At 45.9% G+C, this 24,925-nt stretch overlaps 1 protein-coding gene across 2 annotated transcripts; it reads right to left on the bottom strand.

Annotated features, from left to right (window-relative positions):
- Positions 1-2,724: 2,724 nt before the first annotated feature.
- Positions 2,725-24,333, bottom strand: LOC149428441 (serine protease inhibitor A3K-like). Of its 2 annotated transcripts, none has more exons than XM_089667404.1 (5): positions 24,290-24,333; positions 17,219-17,896; positions 11,586-11,850; positions 5,816-5,963; positions 2,725-2,997 (listed from the first exon to the last, which is right to left on the bottom strand). In XM_089667404.1, the coding sequence occupies exons 2-5, from the start codon at positions 17,868-17,870 to the stop codon at positions 2,809-2,811; spliced, it is 1,254 nt and encodes a 417-aa protein (XP_089523530.1). In that variant the 5' UTR covers positions 17,871-17,896; positions 24,290-24,333; the 3' UTR covers positions 2,725-2,808. The 2 variants fall into 2 exon arrangements, with proteins under 2 accessions (XP_089523530.1, XP_089523531.1); XM_089667405.1 differs by having other exon boundaries at positions 17,219-17,893; positions 24,290-24,326.
- Between the last annotated feature and the right edge of the window lie 592 nt (positions 24,334-24,925).

Below are 24,925 nucleotides of genomic sequence, written 5' to 3'. Positions count from 1 at the left end.
CTACTGTATTACATAAACAATTGATGTCATTTTAGTTGCATTTGGGTAGTTACAACGTCCTTGTAGGATTTGATTCTGAATACAATTCCAAATGTACACTATAGTCCCTAAACCCCTTTACAGCATTGGGGGTTGAATAATTTTGGTCACAACTGTAGGTGTTTGCGCCCTCCTCTGTGCTCATTTACCCAGTCTGAGGAGAGCTGCATCGGCAAAGCTCACCGGATTGTCTATGGTCCACCCTACGTCGAGGGAGAACTCTGAGCATTCGAGGGGTTTGCATGTTATCAACTTTTCTTCCAGGCGGAACTAATATTTTCTCCCTTTGCGGGTTGGAAGAGACAGTCTTGGTTGCACATTTCATCATTTCTGGGCTCACTGCTATCCAAAAAATAACACCCTAGTTATAGGTAGTCTTGGCCAGGGGTGGACTGACAACTCATGAGGCCCCCGGGCAATAAGATAAGGAATCATGGGGCCCCTGTGCCCTTGCCCACACTCAAACCACACCCAAAAAAGCCTATGAGAGGTACCAGGGGCATCTCATGGGGCCCCCTACTGACCCCGGGCCCTCGGGCAGTGCCCGAATTCCCAAATGGTCAGTCTGCCCCTGATCTTGGCTCAAGAGCTTTCACCTTGAATTGTCTATGTGTTTAGGACCTGTTGCACACTGCTGCTGGAGAATGCTGTTTTCAGGCGCAGAATTTTTTATTTTTTTTTGCAAAAATGCACAGATACATGTGCGCAAATATGCCCAACATTACATCCAAAAATGCTGATCCTCAAATATCAGTACCGTGTGCACGACGCCTTAGATGTTGCGACAATATAACACATGGGGCAGCACAGTGGCTAAGTAGTTAGCACTTCTGCCTGGCAGTTCTAGGATCACCGGTTCAAATCCCAACCACGGCACCACCTGCCTGGAGTTTGCATGTTCTCCCTGTGCCTGCGTGGGTTTCCTCCTGGTATTCCGGTTTCCTCCCACACTCCAAAGACACGCTGGTAGGTGAATTGGCTCCTGTCTAAATTGTCCCTAGTATGTGTATGTATGAATGTGAGTTAGGGACCTTAGATTGTATGCCCCTCGGGGGCGGGGACTGATGTGAATGTACACTATATATGTAAAGCTCTGCATAAATCGATGGCGCTATATAAGTACCTGAAATAAATAAATAAATTGATTACTAAAACTAAAGAGAGCAAAATCTGCTACAGTTCGGCATAGAAACCAATCAGCTTCCAACTACTTTGTCGCAGAGTTTGAATGACAGCAGCAGGAGCCAACGGCCAATGTGAGAAAGGACAGAGCCGGGAGATCCACTGCTCTCATGCGCAGTGATGGGGCTAAGGTAAGTATAAGGAGGAACTGGGGGGGGGGGGTTTGAAACCGAGGCACAGTACCCATATGGAAGAAAAATATATTTTTTAAATATTCTTCTATTCTATTATTGCCATATATTTGAAATGCTAAAACTTTGGCCATATTCAACACACACAACACACACAACACACAAAAAACACACACACTGAAATGCGTTTTTATTACAAAATATACGAAAAAATATTTTTAAAAATACATTTCAAATATACTGTATGTCTTTAAAAATACAAATCTAAATTTTTGGAATGCATTTACAAATATATGTAAAAATATATGTTAAAATTACATTTTTTATATTTTTTTAAAAAATCTGAAGAATATATTAAAAAAAAAATATATAGTTTTAAAATTATATATTTGTTCAACATATTCTTCAGATTTTTTGAACATATAAAAAAGTCATTTTTACATATATTTTTATATATATTTGTAAATGCATTCCAAAAATGTAGATTTGTATTTTTAAAGACATACAGCATATTTGAAATGTATTTTTAAAAATATTTTTCATATATTCTATAATAAAAACGCATTTCAGCATGCAGTATATATATATATTTATTGAAATATATTGAATACGGCCAAAATTGTAGCATTTCAAATATATGTCAATATATTTGGGAAGAATATTTTTAAAATATATTTCAAATATATTTTTCTGTCATGTGGGTAAAGCGGTTGTAAAGGCTGAAGTTTTTTTTTACCTTCATGTATTCTATGCTCTGTTTTCAGGCACCAATTTTTTTTTTTTACTGCTTCAAAATGTAACCTATTGGATTTTGTACCCCCAATTATCTGAGCCCCCTCTCGATCCAGCGATGTGCACGACAGCCTCGGCTGTCCCGGGTCTCTGCCTCCTCATTGGCTGAGACAGCAAGCAGGAGACTTTGGCTCCCACTGCTGTCAATCACAGTCAGTCAGCCAATGAGGAGAGGGGGTGGGGCCAAGCTGCAGCTCCTTGTGTAAATGGACACACAGAGCAGGGGCTTGGGAACACACCTGCTTGGGTGCCCCCATAGTAAGCTGCTTGCTCTGGGGGCACCCGACAGGAGGGAGGGGCCAGGAGAGCCTGCAGGGGCCTTTTTACACAATGCGGAGGATTAACCCCTTAGGTCCCACAGCGGGTATAACAAGCATGCTTCTCTGCACCTACAGAATGATTGTACTGTTGGGGGTTTAGTGACCTTAAAGGGAAGTAGAGTTTATTTTTCAGCAGGCAGCAATTTTTTGATGTTCTAAAATATTTTCCAGAAAATATTTTGTTACCTTTCTTAATTTCGTGTGCGTTGTGTTATAATTTTGAGAACTATATCTGAAAGATGTGACTATAGGACAAACCCTGCGGAGAATAAACAGCTTTTATTCAAGGAGTTTTATTCAGTCCACCGGAACATTCCATCGGTGTACGGCGCGGTATTGCCGGTTTAATTCTTGGCGGGATTCATGACGGTCGCCATGAAAAGAATGCTGTTGGTGTTGTGTTCGCAGACGATGCAAATGAACGGACGGTTAATTGTTATGTCTACGGACGTCTTTCGAACCATCACAACGGCGGGGTAGGAGGCGGCCATTGTCCCTTGTTCATCCACATCTAGGACAGCCTGGTGCACGGCCTGAAATATAATAATTTACATAAAAGCCAGAAAATACAACCCAGCTGTAGTTCTATGGATTACCGGGGAAAATTATTCATGGGAAACTATGGCGCCCTGCACTGACGCTGCCAAATTTGGTCTGGGTGTCATGAATCAGTAACCTCTAGTTAGCCCTCTTCCCTACACCCCTCCATTTTTAGGCCCCATGTACACGGGACATATCTGAATGATGGAAACTGACTGCTGGAAAACGTAGGTTAAAAACCGTATCTTTAGCCGCGTTTGCATAACGCATTTATGTGCGTTTTCATTTAGAAGCATTTTTTAAAGTTAAGCACATGAGAACCTCCCAAATGCCCAGAATGCAATGAAAAGTGGTAGATTATTAACTATTTCAGACTGTTTCAGGGAAATACAGAGAGTAGAAGCAGAGACAGCAGTATGTGTGGAGATTAGCTTAGGTGTGAGTTGCTCATTAACATTTCTTTTGTTTCCAAGGGTGGGAAAGGTGGCTGGTGGAGTCATTAAGGTCACCTGGCAGGGGGTCTTCATGAGGAATTTGAGGTGGGAATGGTCATTAACATATCTTTTGTTTCCAAGGGTGGGAGAGGTCTGAGGTGTGAATTGACCATTAACATATCTTTTGTTTCCAAGGGTGGGAGAGGTCTGAGGTGTGAATTGACCATTAACATATCTTTTGTTTCCAAGGGTGGGAGAGGTCTGAGGTGTGAATGGTCATTAACATATCTTTTGTTTCCAAGGGTGGGAGAGGTCTGAGGTGTGAATTGCCCATTAACATATCTTTTGTTTCCAAGGGTGGGAGAGGTCTGAGGTGTGAATTGTCCATTAACATATCTTTTGTTTCCAAGGGAGGGAGAGGTCTGAGGTGTGAATGGTCAATAACATATCTTTTGTTTACAAGGGTGGGAGAGGTCTGAGGTGTGAATGGTCATTAACATATCTTTTGTTTCCAAGGGTGGGAGAGGTCTGAGGTGTGAATTGGTCATTACAATGTGTGACAAGCTTGGTAGGAACATCCTGTGTTCAGTGTTTTGTCCATCTGAGTACCTTGAAAACAATTTGCATGTATTTTTTATGATGAAAAAAGGTTCTGGACAGCATCGGGAGCTGGAAGAGTTAAAAAAATTTCAAACTCAAAAGCTTATAAACGTGATTTGCCGCGTTTTGCGTTTGAAACGCTGATAAAATCGACTGCTGAACTCAAGTTTTCTGCGTGCAAAAAAACGACTGTAGACTCAAATGCCTGTAAACGACTGTAAACGAAGATGTGTACACCGACACATAGGAATACATTAGGGTGAATTCAGGGGCTGCTGAAAAAAAATGCTGAACAGCTCCTAAACGTGAGTTTATCAGGCGCAGTGTACATGGGGCCTTATTCTCCAAATTCTCAAATTCTTGGACTTATCCAGATTTTTTGATATTTCTTCAGTGGTCTCTTAGGGCAGAATTACCAGCTCAGAGGATGGAAAGTCAGGGTTGAAACCATGTACAGGGACCATATATGAACAAAACAAGAAGCAAAAGAATGGACTTTTACCTTTCCAATAAAAACACCAAAAATGCAGCGCTTGAGCATGTAGTGAGAAGAAATTAGCGTATGCACATCCGGATTAAAAGAAATACATTAAAGGTATAACATGCACCAACTTAAACGCACAAATTAATGCAAACAATGAACGGGTAAGTATTAATGATTCATCCGACCAAAACAAAGTGCATATAGTGATAGGGATGTTAGAGTCATTAGAAGTACATCCGTGTATCAATCAAATTCGTGACTTCCGTGATAGGAGAATAGCTGCAAAACGCACTAACCAGATAGCGCAGGAAAAAGCGCATTAGAGTATAATGACCTACTCCCGGTCACAGCCCAAAGATCATCAGCGAAGGGACCTCAGGAACACCTTTGCATCAATCATGCCGTCTCCTACCACCAGGGGGGGGGGGGTACGCCTCCTTACAGTTACACGAATTTGCCTTATATCATCTTTCGCCAGGGTTCCTTTGATAATGTGCTCTTGCCACGAAACGCGTTAGAATTAAGGATACCTCTCATACTACCTGTTACCCACATGGTCCATGCATCTGACTGTCGGACATCTTTTTGGATTCTGTGAATCAGCTTTTCTGGATATCGTTATGTAAGTGTGCTACTTGTTCTTTAGCAACCTTTTGAATAAAAATTACTACACTATCAAGATTTCTCTCTTTTGGGTCTTATTGCTGAGTCCCTAAGGTGATCTCCTGATACGAAAGCACACCACCCCTGGCGAAAGATGATATAAGGCAAATTCGTGTAACTGTAAGGAGGCGTACCCCCCCCCCCCTGGTGGTAGGAGACGGCATGATTGATGCAAAGGTGTTCCTGAGGTCCCTTCGCTGATGATCTTTGGGCTGTGACCGGGAGTAGGTCATTATACTCCAATGCGCTTTTTCCTGCGCTATCTGGTTAGTGCGTTTTGCAGCTATTCTCCTATCACGGAAGTCACGAATTTGATTGATATACGGATGTACTTCTAATGACTCTAACATCCCTATCACTATATGCACTTTGTTTTGGTCGGATGAATCATTAATACTTACCCGTCCATTGTTTGCATTAATTTGTGCGTTTAAGTTGGTGCATGTTATACCTTTAATGTATTTCTTTTAATCCGGATGTGCATACGCTAATTTCTTCTCACTACATGCTCAAGCGCTGCATTTTTGGTGTTTTTATTTGTCTATGAGGAGGTTATACGAGGTTTACCTTCATGCTAGCAGCTTGAATCTTTCAGACCAAGCGCTCGTCTTTTATCCCATTTTACTTTACCTTTCCAATGTTTAGGTCACCATCTTCAGTGATTCCATGGAAGTCAGCATCTTTGGTGAAGGCAGTTCTGAGGCCAAGTTCATACAAATCCTCCCTCAGGTCTAAAGTTGAACTGATAGAGAATTTAGGCAAAGAGACTTTGATGATCCTACAAAGGAAAAAAATAGTCATCTTGAAGCCTTTATGGGCCAATACTGATGGAGACATCAGCCAACGTGATTGTTCTGCCCTCACTATACGTGGTGGGGGTATATTTAGACCGACAGATAACCCTTCACCATTAACAACTCATTGATTCAGGCGTTGGATCCTCTTTTCAACTTTTATTGCAGGGAAGTTAGAGTAAAACTACAAACAAAAGAAATAACATTCAGTCAGTGTGACGGGAGCGACTTTTGGGGGTGGGGGGACCCCTGTATCATCTCCCCAAATTATTATGTTTAACCCACCCTGTGCCTGTTTAAGGGTATAGGGTGTACATGTGAATGTCCCAGTATTGTGCATTTGTGTGTTGTCCTTTGTCTAGGCCACATGGCTGTCCATTGTTTGTTTGCCATGTGCTCCCCCCCATGGTGCTGTGCCTTCCTGTCCAGCAAACTATTATGGGATGTACTGTTTGTGTATTGGTGTGGGGGTTGGTCAATGTCCTTTGCCGCATGGCTGCATCCCATTGTTCTGTGTCTTGGTTGGATGGGGAGGGGTGATGAGGTGTTTCCTGCCTATACTGTAGCCCTTCCCACTGATAGGGTGGGCTGATGATGTGTTTCCTGTCCCTGGTTGTCTTTCCCCACCCTCTGTATAAAACATGTTGTTTGTGTACAATAAAAGTTGTTGGCTTCGTGTATTAAGAAGAGCTGGGTGCTGTCTGTTTCCTGAGGGATTTCAAGGGTGTGGTCCGTGGATGGTGTTCGGACAGGGGAAGCTGTGGTATAACGGAAAAACTCAGTGCGGTCTGGGTTCCAGTTCCGTTACAGTCAGTATATACAATCTACAAAATATACAGTCCTGACACACTAGTCTAGCTAGAAAGGGGTTTTTCAATATACTGGCGATGTTTCCGATAGGCTGACAACATACTGCAGCTGGACATGTGTGGAGTCTTCTGGAGGAGATGTAAAGATGGCTGCTAGGAGATGTCTCTAAGATCTCATGGTGAAGCCCGTAGGATGATGGGAAAACTACGGTGGCCTTTAAGCAACAAAATGTGTAACTACAGAAACAAATCTATAAACTGTAATACAAAAGAGCCACTAGATGGCGATATGACACTTTACCTTACATTCCATATCATAATAATCTAACAATGGACATAACATAAAAAATATGCGGAAGGCAGGACAGTGATAAAGAGGTGCAACTCCAACCACAACGCCGAGTATACAATTGAGGCACCTACACAGTACAGTATATATACTACTGAACCTGGCAAATGATTTGTGAAGCTGTGCATGAAAGATACCCGACGTTAGACGGCAGCCTGACGAAATGGGCAACCTCAAGTGTAATGCTCCTTCGTCTAAAGCTAATCACAAGTGTATATGGGAAACATAAAGAGGGCGCACGGGCCTAGTGCATTAAAAGTGAGAGTTATTGATCAATAGTAAATACAAGAGAAAAAAAAATTAAATGGAAAGCATGTCACAAAGGGATGCCATGTGGTCCAAAACCCCTGAAGGTGGTCTGGTGGGGGACTGTAGACCTCTAGATAGCTGGTGTCTAACGCGTTTCGAGGTTGTACCTCTTCCTCAGCAGCGTTTATATTGATTTATTGTTTATTTCTTTGGCGCAAGTTTTTTTCATTTACCCTTTTGAGTTATGTTGGAACTTTTTTCTGATCAGATTCTGTAAAATGCGTTGGCTTCTGGTTTTTTTTCCTCTTGTAATTTGTGGAATCAACAAAAAAAATCATTTGAATTCTAGGAAGTTCTGTTTGGGACCCTCCTTGGTTAAAATGCAAGTGGACTTCCCAAATCGGGTGACCTCTGTCTCTTGGGAGGGACCCTTATTTTCTGGAAAGCTCCCAAACACAGTCCATCTGGCTTTATGAAGATCTCTCTCAATATAGTATCAGGGATCCATATCCAGCACCTCATCTTCATCCTTCCTTACATAAAGGTGTGAGGTCCTGGCGCAGTCTGATAGATCCCTGTAAAGAGTGATGGTTGATCAAATGCATCCAAGAGTGGTGTCACTATGGCAAGCAAACATCTACTTCATGGCAAGCCTTCTTGTAGAGAGAGGAAGCGATCTCCAGATACATACAAAGGAGGAAAAGGAAGGCGCCTCTGAGTGTAGATTGTCCATAATGTTCTTAAAAACAAAGTTGTTCTCACTCACTAGACCAGCCTTTCTCAACCAGGGTGCCTTGAGGGGTGCCTAAAAATTGCCCAACACTTGTATACGGGTGGAACAAGCCTGCCTTTTAGTTACACAAAGTCACAGGTTTTAATTGTGCACCATTACCACCTTCCAGCCGCCGGCATCCTGGCAACCAATGACATCAGTTTATAAGGAGGAGGTTGGTTGCTTGCACAGCATCCTAGTTTGACCCTCCCCCGCCCCTCTCCATCAATGCTGGGGTCATATATTAACTCAGTGATGGCTAAAATCAGAGGGGGAAGAGAAACCATGGAATACTAGTCAGTACCAGTGTGCAAAAGTGTATTTGCTTTGGAAGAATAAATCACCTCTAATGTTGGGCGTCCTACATGTGTGGATGTTGCTGCGTTATATAAAACTATTAGAATCGTTTTTTCACATTTTAGAATGGGGTGCCCTGTTAAAATTATGTCAGTCTAGGGGTGCCTCAAGACTGTCCATGATTTTAAAGGGTGCCTTGACTGAGAAAAGGTTGAGAAACACTGCACTAGACTGTGGTAAAAGACATGCAAATCTATAGACAGGCACATCTATAAGTCCATGGATCGGTGAGGTGTCCTTCAATCTGACTAGCTTGAGAAAAGAGCATGCCCGAAGCCATTCGTTGTGCACGTGCTCCGAACACGTTGCGTCCGGTGACATCACCTTGCTGAGAGCTGCCATCATTTGTGCTCCAACTGTGTCCAAGCCATCGTTTTGGGTCCCCTTCCCCATCACCATCTAGTCATCCAGGGGCCGAGAGGGCGACGGCTTTACAATAGCAGTGGTAGAGGACACCTCACCGATCCATGGACTTATAGATGTGCCCGCCTCTTACCTTAGTCATGTGAGTGCGATACAATTTTGTTTTTAAGAAAATGATTGGCAGTCTACACTGTGAGGCGCCTTCCTTTTCCATCTTTACTTAGCATATCAGATGTCTGACCATCAGGCTTCTTCTCTGTCATCCATACAGCGAATCACTAACTGGGAACACCTGTGCAGGTAAGGACCTCTGTATTTACTTCACCATTTTCCACACCAAATCTTGTGCTCCACCTACCTATGGACTGCATAGGATCAGGGCTTTTCTTCAGCAGGAACATGGGGGGAACGCAGTTCTGGCACCTCCAGCACTATGTAGCAGTACTGTTGAGGGAGAGTTCTATTGATACTAGCTGCTGGGAGATCTGTTGTTGCTGGGGTGGTATTTTGTTGATGAGGGTCTATTGTTACTGATGGAGTCTATTGTTCCTGGGGGAAATCTATTGTTGCTGGAGGTCTATTTTTGCTGGTAGGAAAACTATTGTTCCTAGGGTAGAGGGGTCTTATGTTGCTGGTGGGGGTCAATTGTCGCTGGATCTACTGTTGAGGGAGAAGTCTATTGATGTTTACTGCTGGGAAATCTATTGTAGTTGGGGTGGATCTATTGTTGTTGGGTTTGTATTTTGTTGTGAGGGGTACATTGTTGCTGGTGGATTCTACTGTTGCTGGAGGTCTATTTTTGCTGGAGGGAAATCTATTGTTCCGAGGGTAGAGGGGTCTTATGTTGCTGGGGGGTCAATTGTTTCTGGATCTATTGTTGAGGGAGAGGTCTATTGATGTTGCCTGCTGGGAAATCTGTTGTTGCTGGGGTTGATCTATTGTTGTTGGGTTTGTATTTTGTTGTGGGGGGTACATTGTTGTTGTGACAGGGTCTATTGTTGGGAGGTCTGTTGTTGCTGGCTGCAGGGGATCTTTCTTACTGCTTTTCTTGTTATCCTTAACATACTTAGCACCACAAAATGATTCTTGGTTCTCGATTCTCAAAAAGGGGCAGTACTGTTAGGGGGTGGAACCAAGGGACGATGCTCAGAGGTGGGTAGGGGGTGGAGACAAGGGGGGACTCAGAAGAGGGGAGTTCCTGCACCTATTCTGAGAAAAAAAGCCCTGCATAGGACAATATTTCAAACTCACAGCTTGTGCCCTTGCCCCACCTCCTGCTTGTCTATTTCCTGCTCCTTGCCTGCTCCTTGGGTTACTAGTCAATATCACAATGTTTCTAGAGTCGGTTTTGAGCTTTCTTCCTCACTAAAGCTAAAATAAGTATTGACCAGTTTCCATCACTAACAGAGAAGACACTCCCATTGCAAGTCTTATCTCAATTTCCAGCTGAGATATGGCAAGTCAGAATAAAGTTATGTTTGATATACCCTCACCGACCCCTTTATGAGGTCCACCTGTTCAATTGCTTGGTAACACAAATTGCTAATCAGCCGATCACATGGCAGGAACTTAGGCCTCTAGACGTGGTGAAGACGGCTTGATGAAGTTCAAACTGAGCATCAGAATGGGGAAGAAAGGGGATGTCAGTGACTTTGAACGTGGCATGGTTGTTGGTACCAGACGGGCTGGTCTGAGTATTTCATAAACTGCTGATCTACTGGGATTTTCACACAACCATCTCTAGGGTTTACAGAGAATGGTCCGAAAAAGAGAAAATATTGAGTGAGCGGCAGTTGTGTAGAGGAAAATGCCTTGTTGATGTCAGAGGTCAGAGGAGAATGGGCAGACTGGTTCCCAATGATAGAAAGGCAACTCAAATAAGCACTCGTTGCAACTACGGTATGCAGAATCCCATCTCTGAATGCACAATATGTCGAACCTTGAAGCCAATGGGCTACAGCAGGAGAAGACCACACCGAGTGCCACTCCTGTCAGCTAAGAACAGGAAACGGAGGCTGCAATTCTCACAGGATCCCCAACATTGGACAATAGAAGATTGGAAGAACATTGCCTGGTCTGATGAGTCTGTATTTCAGCTGCAACATTCAGATGGTAGGGTCAAAATTTGGCATGAACAACATGAAAGCATGGATCCATCCTGCCTTGTATCAATGGTTCAGGCTGGTGGTGGTGGTGGTGTCATGGTGTGGGGGTTCCATCCTGCCTTGTATCAATGGTTCAGGCTGCTGGTGGTGGTGGTGTCATGGTGTGGGGGATCCATCCTGCCTTGTATCAATGGTTCAGGCTGGTGGTGGTGGTGGTGTCATGGTGTGGTGGATCCATCCTGCCTTGTATCAATGTTTCAGGCTGGTGGTGGTAGTGTCATGGTGTGGTGGTGTCATGGTGTGGTGGATCCATCCTGCCTTGTATCAACAGTTCAAGCTGGTGGTGGTGGTGTCATGGTGTGGTGAATCCATCCTGCCTTGTATCAATGGTTCAGGCTGGTGGTGGTGATGTCATGGTGTGGTGGATCCATCCTGCCTTGTATCAATGGTTCAGGCTGGTGATGGTGGTGTCATGTTGTGTGGGCGGATATTTTCTTGGTGCTAGCAAGGTGGACCTAATAATCTGACCGGTGAATGTAATTATGATTTTATGTTTCATAAAGGGTGTTTCTATACATTTGTCAGCAGTTTTCTCCTCTTACATTTTATTGAACGATGTCCTCCATCTCTGTATGGTCTCAGCGGACATCCCTTGCTCTACCTCGCGGATCTTGCCCGGCTCGGCCATGGCAATAATCATGGATGCATTATCCTTGTATGGAAGCTCCACCACGGTGCAAGGAAGATCTGTGTCCTGGAAAGTGTTGTACTGACCCGTGCGATGCATCATCGGGACTTCCACCGCTGTATTTTCATCAAGAAAGAAAAATGCAGCTCTAGCTGGAAGAAGCCTATTCTGCCATTCTCCTAAAAATAACATATAAAAATAAAAAAAAAACCTGAAAAAAATGAAATCTCTAAAAAAATAAGTAAGTAACTCTAAAACTGATAAGATACGAAACTACATATAATGAAGGTAATTGAGATGTGAAGTGCACACCAAAAGAGACCAAAAATGCCTTGAGCGGGGGCAGGGGTAAGGGGGTACCACCAGTCCTCCTGTATGGGGCCCAGGCCAGCAGGGGGGGCCCAGGCAGATGGGTGAATTAGACATGGGCAGGGATTGTGAGTAGCACTGTGGGGGGCAATTACTGGAACCGATCCCCTGTATGCCTCTCTCTGCAGCAGCTGAAAGCCGGCTTCTTCTCCTCTCCCTCCCGCTGGCTTTCAGCTGCTGCAGAGAGAGGCATACAGGGGATTAGTTCCAGTAATTTACCAGCCCCTTCCTTTCCTGAATGAGCACAATGAGTGATCGGCGCCCATCGCTCACTGTGTTCATTCATAACTGAAGCCTAGTAAACTCTGTTTTTTGTGGGGATGGGGGGGCCCTGTTAGGTTGGCTGTATGGGGCCATGTGGTTTGGGGGGCTCCTGTCAGGTTGACTGTAAGGGTCTCGTGGTTTCTAACAGCAGCCCTTAGCGGAGGTCACCTGCCCTTTGGCCTCCAATGGACACAAGTCCGAATCTGAGACAATTACTTCAAAAATATCGGGTGACAGTTGAAAAGGCTCTGGGGTCTCTCTCTCCTCATTGGCTGAAACATTGGATCCTACTGCTGTCAATCACAGCCACTGAGCCAATGAGGAGACAGAGGGGGTGGAGCTGAGCCATAACTCTGTGTGTGAATGGACACACAGAGCAGCTGCTCTGGGGCGAGCCTGCTTGGACCCCCCATAGCAACCTGCTTGCTCTGGGAGGCACTTGGCAGGAAGGAGGGGCCAGAAGCGCCGGCGGGGGACCCGAGAAGAGGAGGACCGGGGCTGCTCTGTGCAAAGCCATTACAAAGCAGGTAAGTATGACATGATTGGGTTTTTTTTTTCAATTGCCTTTTTTTTGCAAGTTTTGAGAAAATGTATAAATAAAAGTGCTATTTTTAGTGCATTTTATATACATTCTTTATATATTTTAATAATTACAGAAAAGGGAAAATTATCAACAATTATTTTAGATTGCAGTCCAGTTGGTAGTTACCAAGTCATATTTTATAATATGTTGAAATTTAGACATTATATGTATTCTGGGCTTTTTTTCCCTCAAAGAATAGGTGCAGGATCCCCCCCCCCTTCTGAGTAATCCCTGTCTCCACCCCCTACCCACCTCCAAGCACGCCCCCTGGTTCCACCTCCTACCCACCTCCTAGCATGCCACTTGGTTCCACCTCCTACCCACCTCTGAGCATGCCACTTGGTTCCACCTCCTACCCACCTCCGAGCGCGCCCCATGGTTCCACCTCCTACCCACCTCCGAGCACGCCCCCTTGGTTCCACCTCCTACCCACCTCCTAGCATGCCACTTGGTTCCACCTCCTACCCACCTCCTAGCATGCCACTTGGTTCCACCTCCTACCCACCTCCTAGCATGCCACTTGGTTCCACCTGCTACCCACCTCCAAGCACGCCCCATGGTTCCACCTCCTACCCACCTCCTAGCATGCCACTTGGTTCCACCTCCTACCCACCTCCAAGCACGCCCCATGGTTCCACCTCCTACCCACCTCTTAGCATGCCACTTGGTTCCACCTCCTACCCACCTCCAAGCACGCCACTTGGTTCCACCTGCTACCCACCTCCTAGCATGCCACTTGGTTCCACCTCCTACCCACCTCCTAGCATGCCACTTGGTTCCACCTCCTACCCACCTCCGAGCACGCCACTTGGTACCACCTCCTACCCACCTCCAAGCACGCCCCTTGGTTCCACCTCCTACCCACCTCCGAGCACGCCACTTGGTTCCACCTGCTACCCACCTCCAAGCACGCCCCATGGTTCCACCTCCTACCCACCTCCTAGCATGCCACTTGGTTCCACCTCCTACCCACCTCCGAGCACGCCACTTGGTTCCACCTGCTACCCACCTCCAAGCACGCCCCTTGGTTCCACCTCCTACCCACCTCTGAGCACGCCACTTGGTTCCACCTGCTACCCACCTCCAAGCACGCCCCATGGTTCCACCTCCTACCCACCTCCTAGCATGCCACTTGGTTCCACCTCCTACCCACCTCCGAGCACGCCCCATGGTTCCACCTCCTACCCACCTCCTAGCATGCCACTTGGTTCCACCTCCTACCTACCTCCGAGCACGCCACTTGGTTCCACCTGCTACCCACCTCCAAGCACGCCCCTTGGTTCCACCTCCTACCCACCTCTGAGCACGCCACTTGGTTCCACCTGCTACCCACCTCCAAGCACGCCCCATGGTTCCACCTCCTACCCACCTCCTAGCATGCCACTTGGTTCCACCTCCTACACACCTCCGAGCACGCCCCATGGTTCCACCTCCTACCCACCTCCTAGCATGCCACTTGGTTCCACCTCCTACCCACCTCCGAGCACGCCACTTGGTTCCACCTGCTACCCACCTCCAAGCACGCCCCATGGCTCCACCTCCTACCCACCTCCGAGCACGCCTCTTGGTTCCACCTCCTACCCACCTCCAAGCACGCCCCCTGGTTCCACCTCCTACCCACCTCCTAGCATGCCACTTTGTTCCACCTCCTACCCACCTCCTAGCATGCCACTTGGTTCCACCTTCAACCCACCTCTGAGCACGCCCCCATGTTCCACCTCCTACCCACCTCCGAGCACGCCCCCCTGTTCCACCTCCTACCTACCTCCAAGCACGCCCCCTGGTTCCACCTCCTACCCACCTTCCAGTACCGCCCCTTTTAGAGAATACAGAACCAAGTATTATATTGTTGTGCCAAGTCATTGGGAGTTTGTTAATGATAACAAGGAAAGCAGTGACATAGATCCTCTGCAGCCAGCAGCAATAGACCCCCTGGAAACCATAGAACCCCCCCAGCAAAAATAGATCCCCCAGCAACACTGTAACCCCCCCTCCTGCAACAATAATCCCCCCAGTAACAATAGACCCCCTGACAACAATATACCCCCCAGCAACAATAGACCCCTGGAAACCTCAGCTTTGCAAGGTTTTACCCCCCCCCCCCCCCCCCCCTTCCTGACCAGGCCATTTTTTTTTGCTTTACAGCACTGCGCTACTTTAACTGGTAATGGCGCGGTCATGCAGCACCGCACCCAAACAAAATGTATATCATTTTTTGTCACGCTTTTTTGATCACTGTTGTTTTTTTTTATATTTTTGCAATATAAACCAAAAAAAAAACCTGAAAATTTTGAGAAAAAAAAATCAATATTTTTTACTTTCTGCTATAAAACATTTCCAATAATAACATTAGAAAAAAAATTCTTCAAAAATTTAGACCAAAATGTATTTTACTACCTGTCTTCGGTAAAAAAAAAAAAAATCCAATAAGCGTAGATTGATTTGTTTGTGTGAAGGTTATAGCGTCTACAAACTATGGTATATATATTGGAATTTTTTTATACTACTAATGGAGGTGATCAGCGACTTTTAGTGGAACTTTGATAGTGCGGTGGACAATCTGACACAAAGAGACATGAAATATTGTCTCAAATAAAAATCAAGGATTGAAGAATTCATTAACATTGCCCTAAATTTCTTTTTTTAACATATCTAACAGCTATTTATTTCTTACAGGTGCTTATATAGCGCCGTCAATTTACTGTCACCTTCCAGTAGTGGCGAGGGGAGACACAGCTTTGACCCTTTGCTACACCCAGTTTCACATAGACTGCTCCTTACAGAGTAGCCTTGCAGCTTTACATCACTTACTCTTAAAGGGATTCCACTGACAGAAGGGCCCCACCACAAGCCAGCCAACACTGACCTTAACCTCCGTGGCGGTTTTCCCGAGTGAAGCTCGGAGTAAAGTTTCAGTACCAAAAGCGGTAACCCAGAGCTACGCTCGAGCTTACCGTGTGGTGTTGCTCAGGGATTCCCTGCAGCACTTACCTTGTCCTGCGCTCCTGCGATGTGTCCCCTGCTGCGTCCCCGGCCATCTCCTCCGGCCGATCCCGGCATCCGGCTTCCGGGTTCCGTTCCCTGCGACGTCGGGATGTACAGGGGCCAGAACCGGCGGCAAATTTGAACATTTTAAAAACTGACATTGTCTAATAAACGAATATCACATAGTAAAACATTCCTGTATCAAACCATTTCACATACATTGTGTCCCGAGTGCTTTGTCCGGCGCCCTGCCTGCATTATTACTGTTCTTTCTGCCTGGAAACTGAGAAACGTCCATGGCGTCCAAAAAGCGTCCCTTTAGGTCAGACGCGGTTTAGACCGGCTAGAGAACAGCGATAGTAAATCAGAACCACTTGCAGAATTGAGTGATAATGATTGGTGGGGGAAATTCCTCATCAGACACTGAAAACGATTCTGCGACTGAGCTCAGCGATGGGCCAACTTGGCGCTCTGTTTCACATTTCAGTGTTTTTGGTTTGATTATATTACTGAATTAAATGTATTATTATTATTTTTATGATTAATTATTAAATTATAATTTATGATTTCGTGTTTAAAATTTTATCATATCCGGGATGTTTACTAGACTTTTGTTCGGACAGATTTCAGTGGGTTATTCCTAAAAATTACAGGCCTACAATAAAAAAACCAACACATTAAAATGTACCGCTTTGAGCACAGAAATATGGGCATAATCAGACCGCTAGGGAGGTTAAAGTGACACTAAAGCTTTGGGGTCTTTTTTCTAAAATAATTATTATTACAGGTACTTGTTTAGCGCCGTCCACTTATGCAGCGCATTACATATATATTGTACATTCACATCAGTCCCCGCCCCCGAGGAGCATACAATCCAAAGTCCCTAACTCACATTCCAATTTAGACTGGATCCAATTAACCTACCAGCATGTCTTAGGAGTGTGGGAGGAAACCAGAGTACCTGGAGCAGGGGCGGACTGACAACTCATGGGGCCCCTGGGCAATAGGGGATCATGGGGCCCCTGTGTCTTTGCCTGAACTCAAAAAAGTCTATGAAAAAGGTACCAGGGGCATCTCATGGGGCCCCCTACTGACCCTGGGCCCTCGGGCAGTGCCCGAGTTTCCAAATGGTCAGTCTGCCCCTGACCCAGAGGAAACCCATGGAGAACATACAAACTCCAGGCAGGTGGTGCTGTGGTTGGGATTCGAACCAACAACCCCAGTACTCTCAGGTGGAAGTGCTAACCAATTAGTCACTGTGCTGGCCACATATTACAAGAACTATATAAAAAAAGTACAATTTTTGAATTGCAACTGTAAATTATTCGCTGCAGATGTCCCCTTACCTTTAAACAGAACATAGTTGATCAGGATCATCTTAGTTTCTGCAGGAATTTCTTGGATAAGTTCCTCAATTTTGCCCTCAGTTCTTTTTTTCACATATCCATTTATTTTTTCTTTGTTCTCAACTTCTTTTTCGTAACAAAAATCTTCTTCCATAATTTCGGCTTGGTAGTAATGCTGTGTGTTGTTTCTAAAGCTCTTGAGTAAAGATAATTTGTTTGATAAAAAGATAGCATTGCCAACGTTGACCTGAAGGCTGCTTTTGGGCTCATTTAGGATCTGCAGAAGATTGGAGAAAGCCTGGTGGACCTCCTTTTCCTTGCAATGTGTGTTGTTCAGGCTCAAACCTTTCCAGATTTCCTTGTGGGTCTTTGTCCGGGCCCCCAACAACAACATGGAAAAAGCAGCAGAAATGCTGAAAGGCGAAAAAACAACATTTTTGGGTAAGGGGTTCTTGCCTTGAGATGACCTGGAGGTCAGATGCTTGAAGAAATTGATGGCAAATTCAGTATTTCCTTTTACAAAATCCTTTAGAGCTTGGGCTTTCTTCAGCTCTAGTTCACCCTTCGCTTCTTCATAGGACTTTTCAGATTTGTATTTATCTAAAGTAGTTATGACCGGAATGAGCAAAAGCAAAATTAGGAGGAACTTCATGTCTTCTCAGTAGAGACGCTCACCTACTGATAGGGATAATACTTTAGTTAGGTTTTTGTGTTCGGCACCCGATACTCCTCTAAAACGTGTAGCATGTTCTCTAGACCCGTGTTTCTCAACCTTCCTTCAGTCAAGGCACCCTTTAAAATGATGGACAGCCTTGAGGCAACCTTTAACCCCTTCCAGTCCGGACACTTTCCCCCCCTTCCAGTCCGGACGCTTTCCCCCCCTTCCAGTCCAGACGCTTCCCCCCCCCCCTTCCAGCTTCCAGTCCGGACGCTTCCCCCCCTTCCAGTCCAGACGCTTTCCCCCCTTCCAGTCCGGACATTCCCCCCCCCCCCTTCCGGTCCGGACACTTTCCCCCCCTTCCAGTCCGGACACTTTCCCCCCCTTCCAGTCCGGACACTTTCCCCCCCTTCCAGTCCGGACACTTCTCCCCCTTCCAGTCTGGACACTTCCCCCCCTTCCAGTCCGGACACTTTCACCCCCTTCCAGTCTGGACACTTTCACCCCCTTCCAGTCTGGACACTTTCCCCCCCTTCCAGTCCGGACACTTTCCCCCCTTCCAGTCTGGACACTTCCCCCCCTTCCAGTCCGGACACTTTCCCCCCCCTTCCAGTCCGGACACTTTCCCCCCCTTCCAGTCCGGACACTTTCCCCCCCTTCCAGTCCGGACGCTTTCCCCCCTTCCACTCCAGACATTTTAACCCCCTTCCAGTCCGGACACTTTCCCCCCCTTCCAGTCCGGACACTTTCCCCCCTTCCAGTCCGGACACTTTCCCCCCCTTCCAGTCCGGACACTTTCCCCCCCTTTCAGGCCAATTTTCAGCTTTCAGCTCTATCACACTTTGAATGACAATTGCGCGGTCATGCAACACTGTACCCATATGAATTTTTTAGCAATTTTTTGAGACAGATAAAACTTTATTTTGGTGGTATTTATTCACCGCTGGGATTTTTATTTTTTTTTGCTATGTAAATGAAAAAGTCAAAAAATTTAAAAAAAAAGTGTTTTTCTTATAAAATTTAGCAAATAAATAATCTTTCATCATAAATCTCGGCCAAAATGTATTCAGTTATCTTTTTAGAAAAGAAAAATAACCCAAATTAGTTTATAACCAAAAATTATAATTTTTTTTTACATTTTTATTTTATTTTTTTATATTATTATTTATGTTTTTTTTTTACATACTGTCACCCTAGCAGTAAAGGGGTCACCATAGTGACACTGTACTACTTGTGGGGGTGATGAAGATTTTTTTTTTTTTACACTGATTGCTTTTACACCCATAAAGACTGTAAAAGCAATCATTTCTCCTCTCTGGCTGCATTCCTGCAGCCATTGAGAAATACTGTGCGAGCTGTGATTGGTCACAGCTTGTCACATGGTACAAGGCTGTTGTGAATTGCCCTGTACCATGTGATCTCTGTGATCATTCACAGATTTCACACGTAGTAAGCAATGATGTCAGAAGTGATGATTCTAATAGTTTCACCTAATGCATCAACATCCACACATGTGGGACTCCCAACAGTAGAATGACTTTATTCTTCCAACGCAAATACACTTTTGTAGACTGGTGATGACTAGTATTCCAGTGTTTCTCTTCTCCATCACTCAGCTAATGTGACCCCAGTGTTGATGGAGAGGGGCAGGGGAGGGTCAAACAAAAATGCTGTGCCAATGACAAACATCCTCCTTATCAACTGTTGACGCCATTGGTTGTTGGGATGCTGCACAATGAAAACCTGTGGCTTTGTGTAACTAAAAGGCAAGGCTTGTCAGGGCTCTGTCTACAGCAGATGTACTCGGAGACCTGGCATTCCTGCCAGTACCTTGCATGGCCACAGAAATGCGCACTGGCGAAAATCTATGTGCATTGGTGCACGGACGCGAGCCGGAACACGCATGCACACTGGTGCATAGTTACACACGCATTAGCCCAGTTTGGCGCCATCATTCTCTCAAATTGCTGGTTGATCTCTGGCTCCCCAATACCTTTGACCGTTTTCCTTTACTACTGTGAGCTGCTGTTACCGATTTGGCTTGTTCCTGGACCTGTCTTCTCTGCCTGACTCCTGATCTGACCCCGGCTTGGCTACCAGATATTCCCATCTGCTCTCTTGATCTGACCCCGGCTTGGCTATCAGATATTCCCATCTGCTCTCCTGATCTGACCCCGGCTTGGCTACCGGATATTCTCATCTGCTCTCCTTATCTGACCTTGGCTTGGCTACTGAATATTCTCACCTGCTCTCCTGATCTGACCCTGGCTTGGCTAACAGATATTCTCACCTGCTCTCCTGATCTGACCCTGGCTTGGCTAACAGATATTCTCACCTGCTCTCCTGATCTGACCCTGGCTTGGCTAATAGATATTCTCACTTGCTCTCTTGTGTATGACCCCGGCTATTCTATTGACTACATCTGCTCCAATCTCCACCCGGCATCTGACCTTGGCTTGAACCAACTACTCTGTGGTCCTCTGCTACTCTGAAGGCCCGCATACCTCACGGGTGCCACCTGTCTGCAGACACCATTCCAGTGCATCCACTGTGCTCCTGGGTGTACCTCTGACAAACCCTCCTACAGGCGACCTGTGCTACTTTGGGCCCGACTCCTTCTGTCTCATATCCAGGGGAGTCTGGAACTTCTAACACCAGGTACGTGATAGGCTTGATCCACCTGTGGCTTGTTTATAATTTTTGGGCAATTTTTCAGGCACCCCTGAGGAAACCTCAAGGCGCTCCAGGGTGCCTGGGCACCCTGGTTGGAAAAGGCTGCTCTAGACTTTTGTAGAGCAACCCGGAGGCATTAAGGGAGAAGTGCTGGAATTTAAAACACCAAACATAAATACTTACCTACCTGCTGCAGCATCAGCCCGATGCTGCAAACTGTCTCCTGCTGGCTCTAGGCCAGAGAATTCTGATCACATGACTGCTTGGTTCTTGGGTCTGCTTGGTGTCAGTCACCACTCCGAGCTCTACCCCTCCAGCACTCACTGGATTGGTGGGCTCAGGAAGAGGCTGGAGTGGTTGGCTCAGGCTCTCATTGGCATGCCTGTAAGGAATCTGCGTGGATCCCAACATTTTTGTCAGGATCCCTCCAGGGCGTGGAGCGGCTCTGTGATGTCAGCTGACAGTGGGCTTTAGCCTGCTGTCTGTTGTTTCTGGGTCACAGGAGAGCAAAAGTAACTGCACTCCAATGACCCACATGAGAAGTATGACCAAAAGAGATTTGGACATACTTCTCTTTTAAAGGATAACCAAACCAACGTAGGACCAAAAATGAATGATATTACAGCATACCAGTCCTTAGATATAGTGGCTGCAATACAACCGTTTATCAAGTACAGTAAATACCTGGACTACACAGGGGGAAATGGGCTTGAGGTTCATTCCTCCCCCTCCTTCGACAAGATATTTGTCTCCCCACTTTTGTAAAGTGATCTATGTTTGGCTATATATGGTGACTTATAACACCTGGCCACTGCATTCCTGTTTTGAATGAATGATGACTTGGTCTCCACAAGTCTTCAAATACATTTGAACCCTTTCTTGATCGATGGCTATTTCTTATGGTCGTAGGAGGCTTTTCCCTGTTCACCCAGATACCATCGTCCTAGCAGGAGCTATCTCAGAATGTGCTGATATCATGGACTGGCACTTATGTTTGGCCCTTTTTTCCCTGAAGAAGTGGGTTGCATCCCACGAAACGTGTTGGAATCTGTAACGCAAAGCATTTTTCATGGTCTCAAGTGGATACTGTATCACCAGTTGTTCATTAACACCTATGATGTCCTATGGTTGGGTGTTCTTTGTCTATATATGTATATATTTCCACCAATAACCATTTCCCATTTGATATACAGTTGAGCCTACTTCTCTCCAAGACAGTGGCTGCTGTTTGCTATGGCCGATGCCCGTTGCCTACTGTAGCCACCCTTTGTTGATTTTAATTATATGCCTTTTTGTGTCTATGTCTGACTAACGTTTTCCACCGATGAGTGAGTTTTTTTTAACCTATTAAAAGGTGTTCAATTTTATCTCCTGTTTTCACGTTTTCACTTTACGGGTATTGGTATGGTGTGGTACTTTCAAAGCCCCATTAGCTTTTGTGGTTAGGGTTCTCTTTACAAAAAATACCCGTTGATCTTACAAAAATCAGAGTGCTTTTGTAACTTCACTGTCTTTCTTTAGTAAACTACTAATCTCCCCATCCCCCATATAATAGATATGAAGAGAGACACCATGTTTGAAATCCAGCCTGGGTGACAACCATGGTTACTGCCATACTGGGCTGCTGTTAGAAACCATGGGGCCTCATACAGCCAACCTGATAGGGCCCCCCACCCCCAAAAAAAAACAGTTTACTAGGCTTCAGTTTGAATGAACATTGTGAGTGATTGGTACTGATCACTCATTGTGTCCATTCAGGAAAGAAAGGGGCTGGTTAACCTCTTGGCGCCGGCCGAACACAAATGTGCGGCCTCCCGGCATCTGGACCTAGACGGCCGCACATTTGCGTTCTATTAAAAGAAAACATATGTGCTGAGAGCGTGCGCCCTGCACGCTCCCAGCACACATGTCCGATACTCATGGAAAGGTCCCGATCTCCTCTTTCGATCGGGACCTTTCCTGATCATGTGACCACCGTGACCCTAAATCCTGCCCTGCCTCCTGGCTTCTGAAACCCTTAAAGGGCCGGGAGGTGCCGGCGCCAAGGGGTTAATGTGACATTTACCAGACTCCTCCCCCACTCTCCATCCTGAAGGGTCCCATTGAGTGCTTGCTGCTACTGGTGGGAAGGAGAGGAGGGAAGCCGGAAGCTTTGCAGGGGTGGGGGCACACGGGGGGCCTAGGCAGCAGGGGGAAGGGAAAACACATGGTGCACAAGGAAGGTGATGGGTGCCCCGGGGGGGGGGGGGGCAATTACTGGGCTTGATCCCCTGTATGGCTCTCTCTGCAGCAGCTGCAAGCCAGCAGGAGGGGAGAGGAGAAGTAGACAACTTTCACTGCTTGCTGCTGCTGGTAGAAAGGAGAGGAGGGACTCTGGCAGCTTTGCAGGGGTGGGGGCACACAGGGGGGCCTAGGCAGCAGGGGAAACATATGGTGCACTGGGAAGGTGATGGTTTCCCCGGAGGGGGGGGGGTAAGGTAATTACTGGAACTGATCCCCTGTATGGCTCTCTCTACAGCAGCTGAAAGCCAGAGGGAGGGAGAGGAGAAGTAGACAACTTTCAGTGCTTGCTGCTGCTGGAGGGAAGGAGAGGAGGGAAGCCGGCAGCTTTGCAGGGGTGGGGGCACACAGGGGGGCCTGGGCAGCAGGGGAAACATAAGGCGCACAGCAAAGGTGATGGGTTCCCCGGGGGGGGGGGTAATTACTGGAACTGATCCCCTGTATGGCTCTCTGTGCAGCAGCTGAAAGCCAGCAGGAGGGAAAGGAGAAGACAACTTTCGTCTGCTGCAGAGAGAGCCATACAGGGGATCGGTTCCAGTAATTTCCCCCCCAAACCGTGCTGATCACCCCTCCTGCACACATCCAATTTGCCCAGCTGCCTGGACCCTCCTGCTGTCCTGGGCCCCATACAGGAGGAGCGGTGGTACCCCTTTATCCATGGCCCTGCCTCCATAGGTGCAGTGCAGTGAACGAGTGTTGTCCCCTTAGGACAGGAAGTATGATATTTGCATGAATACCATGCAATGCAATAAAGAAAAAAAACTAAAAAATAAATGCAGCCGCCCCATCTAAGGACTGGGATTGACATTTTTAGGGGATCTGGATACAACTTAGTTAGAAACAATGTAACACACTGCCAACTAATCCTAATTTGTATCTATAATATTATATATATATATATATAATAATTTTGTTTGTTTTAGAGGTAGACAGTAAAGACTAGTTGTTGTTGTTTTGGTTTTTTTTTTTTTTAATTTGTATCCATTTGAAATTTCTGTCTACTTCTCGTCCATGAGACAAAGCCAGAAATGAGAGGGAATCACAATTTGTAGAAATTTCTTCTTAAATGTCGCTGGAACTGGTGTCCCCATTGGAAGATTTCTCTACTTCTGTTCTAGAAACCTCAGTAGAAATTTTGATTTCTCACTACTTACCGCCCCAATGATCATAGTTGTCAGGACAAAAGAGAGAGAATGAGAATCTCCCGAACTGGCTGGCAGCAATAAAAATCTAAGTTCCTTGGGATCAAAAAAGCCAAAAACAAAACCAGACAGAAATTTTCACCCATCCTTATGCTATCCAAAATTTAAAAAGAAAAGAACTTTATTTAAACTTTCATGAAGTCATTGCACATTGTATACACGGATTATTATCCTTCCTTACAATACCCATACATTCAATGAGGTGGAGAAAAGTGGCAAAAATGTCCCCCTTTGGAGTAGACCATCACCACCCCTTACCAGTGCCGACCGGACCAGCCTTCCCCAGAGATAGAGCCTTCCCGTCTGCAAATGTGAGCATCGGAGGAAAGTCCTATTTATATAGACTGGAAGGTTTTCTTGGAGTCTCAGATTACACCCCGCCATTGATTTGCTGTATGAGAGACTTTTTGTTCCCGGATGATTACATACCATCTGCACAAGGTGCCGGTGGGTGGGTGCCGGGGGGAAGCTTTAAGGTCAGGCTTCACAGTTCATCATTTCTGTACTCGCGGATTAGTTGCAAATGCATTTGAACAACTTTTGTTACCGTCAATGTGTATCTGAAGGACTAGTAACGAGTAAGCGTTTTGTTGCGGTGCGTTATGCACGTGCAGTAAAGCGTGACTTTGCCCATAACAGTTTGAATGTTCTTTACCAAGGAACACCGGCCACTTTATAAGGTCCACCTTTCCTGTACCGGGTTGGGCCCCTTTTTGCCTTCAGAATTGCCTTCGTGGCATAGATTCAACAAGGTGTTGGAAACATTCCTCAGAGATTTTGGTCCATATTGACATGAGTTACCGTTGCCTTTCCATCAGGGCCGGGACAAGAGGTGGGCAGAAGGGGCTGGTATCATGTGAGGTGGAGGAGGAGGCGCACCAAGGAGAGTTCCTG

The sequence above is a fragment of the Staurois parvus genome, unplaced genomic scaffold, assembly GCF_062004578.1.
Source record: "Staurois parvus isolate SC_StPar_1 unplaced genomic scaffold, SC_StPar_1.0 ptg003243l, whole genome shotgun sequence".
In the NCBI taxonomy this organism is placed as follows: Eukaryota; Metazoa; Chordata; class Amphibia; order Anura; family Ranidae; genus Staurois; species Staurois parvus.
This window is presented reverse-complemented; position numbering and strand designations above follow the sequence as displayed.